The following is a 12,511-nucleotide window of genomic DNA, read 5'->3' as shown; positions in this document are numbered from 1 at the left end:
CCCTTCTCCCCTCCACTGGGATGGGTGTGCAAACTATACAGCTTGAAACGGCTTTAAAGCACTTAGGCTGCTGCAGGGCACAGAAACTAGACGGCTCTTCAAAGGACATCTTCTCAAGCCACTTTATGGTGTCAAGACAAGTAGAACTCCTCCCCTCCCCACCTGAAACCCAGCCAGAGGCGACGGGGCTGGTGCTCAGGAGAGTTAGTTCTTGTCATCTTTCTTGTCGTCATCCTCTGAGGGGTAGGAGTGCCACGTCAGTCTTTCCTCATAGAAGGAGATGACCACCTGCGGGCACTTGACGTTGGCTTCCTTGGCGGGCACCAGGTCGGCCTCATCAGAGTTTTTCCTGCAGGACAGAGCACAGAGAGGCTGTGAGACTGGCTGCTGCTGGGCTCTTCACCTGGCTCATCCAGGGGATACGGCTTGAAAGTACCAACTTCAGAAGCAGGCTAGGGAAGGGGTGAAAACCTGGCCAAGCAGCTTTTACCAGCAGCGATTAATCAAGTGACATCCTGAGATTCTCCCCTGTTGAAAATCCCTCTGAGGAGCTTTACCAAAAGCTAGTTTAATCTAACTCAACTGATCACATCTGAGCCTTCAGGAAAGCCCAAAAGGAGGAGGATCTAGAATCTCTGAAGAGAAGCTACATTACTCTCCCAAAGCCATGCCCCATCCGATACAAGCTCAGCGAGATCTTGGCTTTGTAACAAGACTTAATACCAATCTGGCTATTTCTTGCTTACTCATTATTTATACTATTTTACATTATTAAATGCCATCCCCGCGCGATTTCCAGTTTTGTTTTGTTTTGGTGGTACTGGGGTTTCTGGAAGCCCTTCTACCTCCGGGCTACACTCCCAGACCTATTTTTACATTTTTATTTGGAAACAGGGTTTCTTAAGCCAGCGCGCGCGATTGGCTTTGAGCCTGCGCGATCCTCCTGTCTCTGCCTCCCAAGCGTGGGGATTACAAGCATGCGCCACCACGCCCGGCCAATTTCCAGTTTTTGAATGGTGTTTCAATATGAGGAGGGGGGGGTTACATAATTCTCAGTATTTTCCTGTGTGTGTAAAACTGGGGCTTGAACCCAGAGGCATTCTACCTCGGAGCTATACCCCCAGCCCCTATTTTTTTTCCTTTTTATTTTTTTGGTGGTACTGGGGTTCCTCCTCTTCTGCCTCCGGGCTACAACCCCAGACATCTATTTTTTTTTAAATATTTTTATTTGGAAACGGTCTCTTAAGCCAGCGAGGCCGGGTTCGAACCTGCGCGATCCTGTCTCCACCTCCTAAGCAAGGGGAGGGGGGGGTTTACGCACCACCACGCCTGGCCTTTTCCTTTATTTTGAAACAAGAGTTTCACTGAGTTGCAAAGGCCCTCACTAAGTAGCAGAGGCTGCCACAAACTGCAATCCTCCCATCTCAGCCTCTGGAATGCTGGGATTCCACTGTGTCTGTGTCACCACGCCCCACTTATTCTTTTGAAACAGGGTGTCACTAAGTAGCTGAAGCTGGCTGCCAACCTATGATTCTCTTGTCTCAGTATTGAGATTGCAAGCGTGCACCAGCCTTTTGCAAATTTTAAAATCATATACATTATAAAAAAAACTAAGATTAAATTTTAGTCCAGCATGGTGGCACATGCCTATAATCCCAGTACTCGAGAAGATGAGAAAGGATGATTACAGGTTTGAGGCCAGCTTCAGCAACTTAGTGAGACCCTGATTAAAAAAAAAAAAAAAAAAAAAAGGCTGGGGAGTCTAACTCAGAGGTAGAATGCCCCCTGGGTTCAATCTTTAGTATCAAAAAAGAAAGAAAAGATTAAACTCTTAGCGGGGTGCAGTGGTACATGTATCTGTAAACCTAGTACTCGGGAGGCAGACACCAGAGGACTGCAGGTTCCAGGCCGGCCTCAGCAGCTTAGCCCAGCCCTGTTTCAAAATATAAAAAGAGCTAGGAGTGTAGCTAAGAGGTAGAATGTCCCTGGGCTTCATCCTCAATACAAAACAAAACAACAAGACCGGTAAACTTTCATCTTCAGTTCACTGGAGGGAGTGTCCTGGATGGAAGCAGCAGCAGAGGAACAGGCGGGAGGAACTACATGTCTGATAAGGCGACGGCTCAGAGCCCCAGAGCCCCACAGCACTGCCAGTAAGCTGCCAAGGTGTGGGGTTCTGAGCAAGAGAATGAGAAGGACACAAACTAACAATGGGGAATCTGAAGCGGGCTGCCCTCTGAGGCACATTTACTTCTCAAGATGAGGTACTTGCTATTAAGATGGCACCACCTGTAATCTCAGCACCTGGGAGGCCAACGCATGAGAACCCCAAGTTTGAGGCCAGCTTAGGCAACTTAGGCTTTATCTTGAAATAAAAGGGGTGGGGATGTAGCTCAGTGGTAGAACGCTTGCCTAGCATGTGCGAAGTGCTGGATTCAATCTTTACTACACACACAAATTTGCTATTTTGAGAAATAAGAATCTACTCTGAGCCAGGTGTAGTAGCACACGCTTGTAATCCCAGCATTGGGGGGGCTGAGACAGGAGGACTGCAGGTTTGCTGCCAGCCTCAGCTACTTAGTGAGGCCCTCTGCAACTTAGTGACACCATGTTTCAAAATAAAAAATAGGGCCAGGAGTGTATCTCAGAGGTAGAATGTCCCTGGGTGCAATCCACAGTTCTGAAAACAAAACAAAACAAACAACCTTTTGTCAGGGCCTTGGCCATGCTAAGCAAACCCTCTACGAGTGAGCTACAGCCCACCCCAGAAAGGCCACTTTGGGGTGGGGGGTGTGTGTGTTGTGAATTGAACCAGGGGTCTCTTACCTTTCAGCCACATGCCCAGCTCATTTATTTTGTGATACTGAGGATCGAAAGCAGAGGCATTCTACTTTCAGACTTTTCTATTTTTGTTCTGAAATAGGGTCTCACTAGGTTGCTGAGGCTGGCCTTGCACCTGTGATCCTTCTGTCTCAGTCTCTCAAGTACTGAGATCAGAGCCATGTGCAACCTACCACATGAGGCCTTTTTATTTTGAAAAAGGATCTTGCCAAGTTGCCGAGCCTGGCCTTGAACCTGCAATCTTCCTGTGGCAGCCTCACAATATTGGTATTACAGAAATTCACCATCCTCAGCTTGGAAAACCGTGTGTGTGTGTGTGTGTATGGTGATAGGGACTGGTCCCAAGGGCATTCTACCTACAAGATACATCCCCAGACTAATTTTGTTTTTTATCCTTTGTTTGTGGTACCGGGGATGGAACCCAGGGGCATTCTATCTCTGAGTGACATTCCCAGCCCTATTTTTTATTCTGTATTTTGAAACAGGGTCTCACTGAGTTGCAAAGGGCCTCATTAAGTAGCTGAGGCTGTTCGCGAACTGCAATCCTCCTGTCTCAGCCTCCTGAATGCTGGAATTACAAGCGTGTGCCACCACTCCTGGCTACCAATTTTGATTTTTATTTGGAAGCAGAGTATAAGTTATTAAAAGCCTCATTAAGTTGCTGAGGTTAGCTTTGAACCTGCAATCCTCCTGTCTCAGCCTCCGAAGTAATGGGATTACAGACGTGAACCATCATGCCAGGCTCAACACCCAATCTTAACCTGTAGACAGAGCAGTGAGTCAACACAAGGAAGCAATGCAACCTATAGCTGGGCGTGGTGATGCACACTTGTAATCCCAGCATTAGGGAGGCTGAGACTGGAGGAGGATCATGGTTTGCAGACAGCCTCAGCTACTCAGTGAAACCCCCCACAACTTAGTGAGACTCTGTTTTAAAATAAAGAATAGTCAGGCATAGTGGAGCATGCTTGTAATCCCAGCGCTTGGGAGGCTGAGACAAGAGGATCGTGCAGGATCGAAGCCAGCTGTGCTGGCTCAAGATACCCTGGTTTATAAAAAAAAAAAAAAAAAAAAAGAAGTATAAAATAGGTTTGGGAGCGCAGCCCAGAAGTAGAAGGGCTTCCAGGAACCCCAGTACCACCACAAAAAAAAAAAAAAAAAAAAAAAAGAAAGAAAGAGCCCCTGGGTTCTATGTCCAGTACCCCCAAACACACACAAAAAGGGCAGGGGGTGTAAGCTCAGAGGTCGAATCCCTGAGTTCCACCCCCAGATCCACAAAAACAAAACAAACACACTCACACTCTGCAATGCAGAAAATGTACATTCTAGCTAGACTTAGTAACTTCTAGTATCAAGTCATTTCTCCCATAGAAAGCACTTTAGAGGTGAACTTCCTGCCTATATACTAGCAATAAATCAAAGAGGGCCAGATCCAATAAACACCTAGGGAATTAACAGAAAGAAAATGCATGGTTAGTTAGTTGTGACACAGGCCTTCAGTGGTGCTAAAGTTAGGTCTCTCCAACCATCTTGTAAGGGAGAATTAGTATAGCTGAGTTTCAGAAGGTTCTAGACTGACAAAGAGACAAAACCTTGAGAATGCTGCCTTTGTGTACACACACACACACACACACACACACACACACACACACACACACACACACCAGGAATCAAACCCAGGAATCTTCTATCTATTCCTTCTTATTTTGAGACAGGGTCTTCTAAGTTGCCCAGGCTGGTCTCAAACTTGCAATCCTCCTGACTCAGTCTCTTGAGTAGGTGAAATTACAGGTGTGTGCCCAACCTAATTTTATATTTTAAGGATAGTGATTTAGATCCATTTTGGGGAAAAAAAGAGAAGACAAGCATTTCCAACTAGGAAGAAAGCCAGGCGTAAACTTGTAATCCCAGTACTTGGGAGACTGAGACAAGAGGATCGCTGGTTTGCAGCCAGCCTCAGGTACTTAGTAAGGCCCTTTACAACTTAGTGAGACCCTGTTTCAAAAAAATAAATAAATAAATAAAATAAAATAAATGAGCTGGAGCCAGGCGTGGTGGCGCATGCTTGTAATCCCAGTGCTTGGGAGGCTCTCAGCAACTTACTAAGACCCTGTTTCCAAACAAAATATAAAATAGGTCTGGGAGTATAACCCAGAGGTAGAAAAGCCCCTGGGTTCCATCCCAGTAAAACACACATACACGGGCGTGATGGCACACGTTTGTAATCCCTGCGCTTTGGAGGCTGAGACAGGATTGCACAGGTTTGAAGCCAGCTAGGTCTAGAGGTAGAAGGCCCTTGGGTGTTCCATTCCCAGTGCCAAAAAATAAATAAATAAATAAATAAATAAATAAATAAATAAAATAAATAATATAGCCGGGCCTGGTGGCACGCGCTTGTAATCCCAGCATTTGGGAGGCTGTGACAGGAGGATCGCAGTTTGTGGACAACCTTAGCTACTTAAGTGAGGCTCTCTGCAACTCATTGAAACCCTGTTTCAAAATAAAGAAGGAAAAAAAAAAAAAGGTATGGGAGCTGAGAGTGTAGCTCCGAGGTAGAATGTCCCTGGTTCCATCCCCAGTACTGCACTCAATAAATAAATAAATAAATGTTAATGGTGTAGCTCGGAGATAGAATGCCCCTGTGTTCAAACCCCAGTGCCACAAAAGAAAAAGAAAAAAGTTTAGTACATAATACTTGATAATAACTGACTGCTCCATGGACTCCTACTTCCAGAAGTTCATTGTAAAGCAGTATGCTGGGCTGCACTGGCCTTGTCTACTGACTGCAGCAAGAGCACAGACTGCCCTGTTCACCTACGCTTATGTAAGTATACTCTGATGGCTGCCTAATGATGCAGTTCTCAGAATGTATCCCTGCCATGATACCTTCCTTGCCTGTATTACTACTCTTCGTATTTATATTTGTAATGGAGCCAAGCTTGGTGGCGCATGTTTGTAATCCCAGCATTTGGGAGGCTGAGATCGGAGGATCGTGGTTGCAGACAGCCTCAGCTACTTAGTGAGGCCATCCGCAACTTAGTGAGACCCTGTTTCAAAATAATGAATAAAAAATAGGGTAGGGGGTGTAGCTCGGAGGTTGAATGCCCCTGGGTTCCACCCCAGACCAGCAAAAACAAAACAAAAAACAAACAAAAAAAACCCAAATACATTTAGAGTGGAAAAAAGCAGGCTTACATTGTGCTCAGTAACAGTAAAGGGGCCTTGCTGACCCCTGCTGGCTAATTCAGGAATTGCACAATCTACAAAGGGAAAGATTTATTAACTTCTCTCCTAATCTTGAGGCCAGCTTTTTAATTATGGAGGTGGCAGAAGGGGAGAGCCTTACAATCACATTTCAAAATTTTCTCCTTCATTTACAGAACTGAAATGTGATTCCTCCCTATACCCTCTGCACTCGAGAGTTTTTCCCACCTCCTAAAAAACAAAACAAAACAAAAAAACAAAAACGAAAATGGGCAAAGATCTGAGAATCCTAAGGGCCCCTACCTGTAACTCATGAGTCCAGGTTAGCAGTCAGGCCGAGGGTCACTATCGAAGGACTATGCCATCTTAAAGATTTCACACCTGGGCGACTGGAATTCGAAGGTCCAGCTCTTTTCCTCTGGCATGGAACAGATGGGGAGAAGGAAAAGACAACCACACAGAGCCACTGGCCGACTCACCATTTCATCAGGAACATGAGCTCGCCACTGGAATCTGTAGCTCCAATAATCCGCTCTGGTTCCAAACCCCGGGCAAAGCCTCGTGGCTTTTCAGACTGTAAAATCAGATGGGTGGAACAACTTAATCTATATAGGACTGTTATCCAGAATGGAGTATAATGTTTCTGATTAATGTAATCACAAACTCTTGTTGGTATTTCACTAATACCTTGGCCACACACACACACACACACACACACACACACACACACACACACACACACACACACTCTCTCTTTTCTTTCTTTTTGGTGCTGTGGATTGAACCCAGGGGTGTTTTACTTTGAGCTACATCCCCAAACCTTTTTATTTTGAATCAGGTTCTAAGTTGCTGATGGCCTAAATTGCTGAGGCTGGCTTCAAATCTGCAATCCTATCTCAGCCTCCCAAATACTGGGATTATAGGTATGCACCACCACACATGGCATAACAGACCTTTTAGAATTCTTGTTTTTTGTTTGTGGCACTGGGGATGGAACCCAGGGGCCCTCTACCTCTGGGCTACACTCTCAGGCTTATTTTATACTTTATTTGGAAACAGGGTCTCACTAAGTTGCTGAGAGCCTCACTAAGTAGCTGAGGCTGGCTTCGAACCTGTGCAATCCTCCTGTCTCAGCCTCCCAAGTACTGGGATTACAAGCATGTACCACCATGCCCAGCTTAAAATTCTTTCCATCAAAGCCTGAAGTGCAAGAGGTCTTTCTATATATGAAAAGGGACAGGCATTCCAAGTAAGATAAATGTACAACTGTATTTCCACTGAAAGACAAATTAAGGCATTGAATAAATTGAAACAACTATTGCAACTCCCGTATGATCAAAATACTGAAAGCTATCTATTCATCTGAACAAATTCATTTGCCTTACTATTTATCCCCAATAAATTTAATATATATCACTCCCGCACCATGAAAAAAAAGTAAAAACAGAACTGGGTGGAGGGAATGGGAGGGGGAAGAAGAAACTCTCTAAAGCACACGATGTACTTAAACATACTGAAGTCAACCACTAAGCCAAGCATGGGAAGGAGGGATGGGGTGGGGATTGGGTAGGGGCTAACTGGGTGATGTGTGCATGTATGTCTACACAAGTGTTTTTTTTTTAAATCGCATTTTGATGTACGAATACAATGCACCAATTAAAAAAAAAAAGAACTGGGTGTGGTGGCACATTCCTATAATGTCAGTACTTGGGAGGCTAAGAAAGAAGGATCTTGGATTCAGGAACAGCCTAAGCAAAGTAGTGAGACTCTCAGCAATCCAGTAAGACCCTGTTTCAAAACAAAAAATAAAAAGAGCTGAGGATATAACTCGGAAGTAAAATGCCCCAGGCGGGCGTGGTGGCGCATGCTTATAATCTCAGCATTTGAGAGGTTGAGACCGGAGGATCGCGGGAGGATCGCGGTTCGCGGACAGCCTCAGTTACTTAGTGAGGCCATTTGCAACTCAGTGAGACCCTGTTTCAAAATAAAGAATGAAAAAATAGGGCTGAAGGTGTAGCTAGGAGTTTGAATGCCCCTGGGTTCCATCCCCAGTACAGGAAGAAAGAAAGAAAGAAAGAAAGAGAAAGAGTAAATGCCCCTGGGTTCAATCTACAGTACCACAAAATAAAAAAAAGTAAGATAATGAAAATTCTTACTTCTAGTCTCACCTCTTCTTTCTTCTTCTTTGGTCTGCTCTCCTCTCCCTTATCTTCAGAATCAGAATCGGCTTTGCGCTTGCCTCCCTCTGACTTGTCCGTCTCGTGTGCTGTTTTCTGTGACTGCAGAAACTCAGCAATGAGGTCGGGGCAGTCCAGGTTCTCTTCTGGCTCCCATGTGTTGTCCTCACTGAAACCGGAAGGCAGAGTCACACTTCCTACTCGGAGCAGCCGTGCTCACACTAGTAAAGCACAGGAGGCTGAGAGCTGGTGTCCTGGGACAAGGGGAAATTTCCTGGGGTGTGGGAGATTGCTAGTATATACTGAAAGCCTAGAAACTTGTCTCCTTCATAGAAAGATTAACCTTCTTTGAAAAGGTGGATGAATCCATAGCCACACACAAAACTCCTCAAATCAGCCTTACATCACAGTAGCTGTACATGTAGGTCTTAGTCCTCACCAAATATCAGCCATGAAGGCCAGGGCTGAGTCACAGTGCATCCATCACAAGCCTTTGACGGGAAGTTGGTGGTTCAATTTACCTGTATGGGTGACACTTACTCTGAGAAGCCCTTCCACTTTAGGAGGTACTCCACCTTGCCCTTCACAACTCTCCGGTCGAGAACTTTTTCTACCACATATTCCTCCTCCTCTTCTTCTAGGACCTCCTCCACTTTCTTCTTGTTTTGTTTTTTCCCCATAGTGCCCGCCAGCTTTCTGGAGTAAAGGGTGACGCTGCTATAAAGATAAAGAAAATAAACAGGGAATCAGGCCACACTGATTGGCTAGATAAACACTTGGGTGGCGAGGAAACCAGGAACCATCACAGATGACTTCAATACTACATGCTGCTTGGAGCGTTATGCCTACTTGTCTTTAAGACACGCTAGTTTTCTGATATGTTCAGCTAGAATGACAGCTAAGCTCTCAGCAAAACTCCTTTATTCATACATATCCATTTAAACTTTTATACCAGCCAGGCGTGGTGACACACGCTTGTAATGCCCGCGTTTGGGAGGCTGAGACAGGAGGATTGCACAGGTTCGAAGCCAGCCTCGCTGGCTTAAGAGACCCTGTTTCCAAATAAAATATAAAATAGGTTTGAGAGTGTAGCCAGGAGGCTCCTGGTTCCATCCCCAGTACCATCAAACAAAAACAAAATAAACTTTTATACCTATTCTAATTTACAAGAGCTCCTGTTATCCCTTTACTATAAAGCATGGTACCTAAAATACTGTATTAATTTAAAAATAAAGCAGGCCTTCAAAGATCTAGTTTTTTCCTTTTTGTACCTACGAACATAGATATCATGCATGTGTGTAAACATAAAGTACAACCTTAGCTGGGCATGGTGGTACACTTGTAATCCCAGCATTTGGGAGGCTGAGACAGGAGGATCGCAGTTCACGGACAGCCTCAGCTACTTTGTGAGGCCCTTTGCAAATCAGTGAGACCCTGTTTCAAAATAAAGAATAAAAAATAGGGCTGGGGGTATAGTTTGGAGGTAGAATGCCGTTGGGTTCCATCCCCAGTACTGGGGGAAAAAAATTAACCCATTCTTCTGTACTATTATTACCTTCTTTTGAAAAGCTCATTTATGTCTGTCTGTGTGGTACAACAGGGATTGAACCTAGGAGTGTCCTACTTCTAGCCCTCCTGTCTTAAGTCTCCAAAGTACTGGGATTACAAGTGTGTGCTACCATGCCTAGCTCCCTTATTCTTTAAGCAGTCTTTCCTGAATAGTACCATAAATTTACAGCTCAGCCAGGTGTGGTGACACATGCCTGTAATCACAGTATTTGAGAGGCTGAGACAGAAAGATCTCATGTTTGAGACCAGCCTTAGCAACCTAGCAAGATCCTCTTTCAAAACAAATGGGCTGGGGGCAGGGGGAGGTAATTGGAGTTGGAATACTCCTGGTTTAATACCTAGTACCACCAGAAAAAAGAAAAAAAGAAAAAAGAATTACAACTTGCAAGATTTCAGGAACATTCTACCACTGACTTACATCCCCAACCCTTTTTTATTTTGAAACAGGGCCTGGCAAAGTTGCTAAGGCTGTCCTTGAACACAAGATCCTTCTGTAGCAGCCTTCCAAGTACTGAGATTACAGGTACCTATCAACATGCCTGGCTAACCACAGTATTTTTTTTTTAATTGGAGCACTGTGATAATTTGGAAAAATAATGGGGGGAAAAGGTAGCTACCAAAAAGAGATTGTGAATTTATTCTTTGTGTGTGTGTGTGTGTGTGTGTGTGTGTGTGTGTGTGTGTGTGTGTGTGTTACTGGGGGTGGAACCCAGGGGCTTTTCTACCTCTGAGCTATACTCTCAGACCTATTTTATATTTTATTTGGAAACAGGGTATCAGTTGCTGAGAGGCTACGTAGCTGAGGGTGGCTTAGAACCTATGTGATCCTCCTGTCTCAGCTTCCCAAGCCCTGGGATTATAAGCAAGGGTGCACCACCACGCCCAGCCTTTTTTTTTTTTTTTCGGTACTGAGGATGGAACCTGCTACTTATTGAGGCTGTCTGTAATTTAGTGAGACCCTGTTTCAAAAATAAAGACTAAAAAATAGGGCAGGAGGTATAGCTCTGAGGTCAAATGTCCCTCAGTTCTATCCCCAGTACAGCAAAAAAAAAAAAAAAAAAAAAAAAGTACATTACCAAGTTGGGTGTGGTGGCAGTACTTGGGAGGTTCAAACAGGAGGATCAAGGTTCACAGCCAACCTCAGCTACTTAGTCAGGCCCTTTGTAATTCAGTAAGAGCCCATTTTGAAACAAAGAAAAAAGCAGGGCTGGGGTGTAGTTTGGACGTAGAATGCCCCTTGGTTCCATCCCTGGTGCTGAAAAAAAAAAAAAAATTATCAGATGGGCATGGTGGTGCATGCCTATAATCACGGCACTTGGGAGGCTGAGACAGGAGGATACGTTCACAGCCAGCCCCAGCAACTTAGACCATGTTTCCAAATCAAAAGTGAAATAGGGCTGGGGATGTAGCTTGGAGGTAGAATGCCCCTGGCTTCAATCCCCAGTACAAAAGAACACTGGACACACGGATGCACACCTAGCTAGGGTGCACTGGTGCACATGTAGTTAGGGCCAGGTGGTAGCTCAGAGGTTAAACGTCCCTGGGTTCAATCCCCAATACTGAAAATAAAATATCCCGGCATGGGGGTACATGGCATAATCTCAGTACTTGAGTCTAGCAGTACATGGTAACTCAGCAAGATCCCCTTCCACAGTCCTATTTTATTTATTTTGAAATGGGGTTTTGTGCTGGGCGTGGTGGAGCAGGCTTGTAATCCCATCCTTCCGGAGGCTGAGACAGGAGGACTGCGGTTTGAGGACAGCCTCAGTTACTTAGTGAGGCCCTTTACAAATCAGTGAGACCCTGCTTCAAAATAAATTTAAAAAATAGGGCTTAGGGTGTAGCTCGGAGGTAGAATACCCCTGGGTTCCATCCCCAGTACCGCAAAAAAAAGTATTATTACCTATTTGTGTCGGCAGATGGCGCCGTAAGATATCAATGAAACAAAACTAGTCAAAACTGTCCAAAATCTAGAAATGGAGAAATGGGTGGCAGTTGCCCAGAATAATACACAGAACCAAGAGATGCCAGACTATCTAAGAAACTCCTCCAGGGAAGGGGGTAGGAGAGGGAAGGGAAGGGACACACACACACACACACACACACACACACACCCCTTTAAAACTGGTATATACAGAACCATCTAAACGGGAAATCACTATAACAAACCTTTTATAAAGGTCAGGTTCCTTGTGATGAACCAGATATAATCTACAGCCAAGCAGATTATATTCAAAGAGATACTCCCATGCCTGCATTTTTAAACAATGCTAACTTAAATAACAAACATTTGTTTGGCTATTAGAAAATTCTAGCCTCAGCCGGGCTTGGTGCATGTTTGTAATCCCAGCATTTAGGAGGCTGAGTCAGGAGGATTGCAGTCTGAGGACAGCCTCAGCTACTACGCAGAGAGGGCCTATTTCAAAATAAAGAATAAAAAATAGGGCTAGGGGTGTAGCTCAGAGGTAGAATGTCCCTGGGTTCAATCCCCAATATTGCAAAAAAAGAAAAAAGAAAAATTTATCCTGGCATGGTGGTACACGGCATAATCTCATACTTGAAAGGCTGAGCAGGATTACAGGTTCAAGGCCAGCTAAACAACTAATGAGACCCTAGGCAATTTAGTGACTGTCTCGAAATAAAAAATAAGATAGGAGTGGGGGTATAGTTCAGAGCAAAACACTCCTGGGTTCAAACCCAGTACTAATTATAACAAATAT

General features: G+C 44.7%; 1 protein-coding gene across 1 annotated transcript; it reads right to left on the bottom strand.

Moving 5' to 3' along the window:
* Positions 1–204: 204 nt before the first annotated feature.
* On the bottom strand, positions 205–8,932 carry CBX1 (chromobox 1; the record flags this gene model as incomplete). Its single annotated transcript, XM_080712148.1, has 4 exons — positions 8,763–8,932; positions 8,214–8,391; positions 6,525–6,619; positions 205–349 (listed from the first exon to the last, which is right to left on the bottom strand). The coding sequence occupies exons 1-4, from the start codon at positions 8,900–8,902 to the stop codon at positions 205–207; spliced, it is 558 nt and encodes a 185-aa protein (XP_080568274.1). The 5' UTR covers positions 8,903–8,932.
* Between the last annotated feature and the right edge of the window lie 3,579 nt (positions 8,933–12,511).

Source organism: Muscardinus avellanarius (assembly GCF_963383645.1).
Source record: "Muscardinus avellanarius genome assembly, chromosome: 16".
Classification (NCBI taxonomy): domain Eukaryota; kingdom Metazoa; phylum Chordata; class Mammalia; order Rodentia; family Gliridae; genus Muscardinus; species Muscardinus avellanarius.
This window is presented reverse-complemented; position numbering and strand designations above follow the sequence as displayed.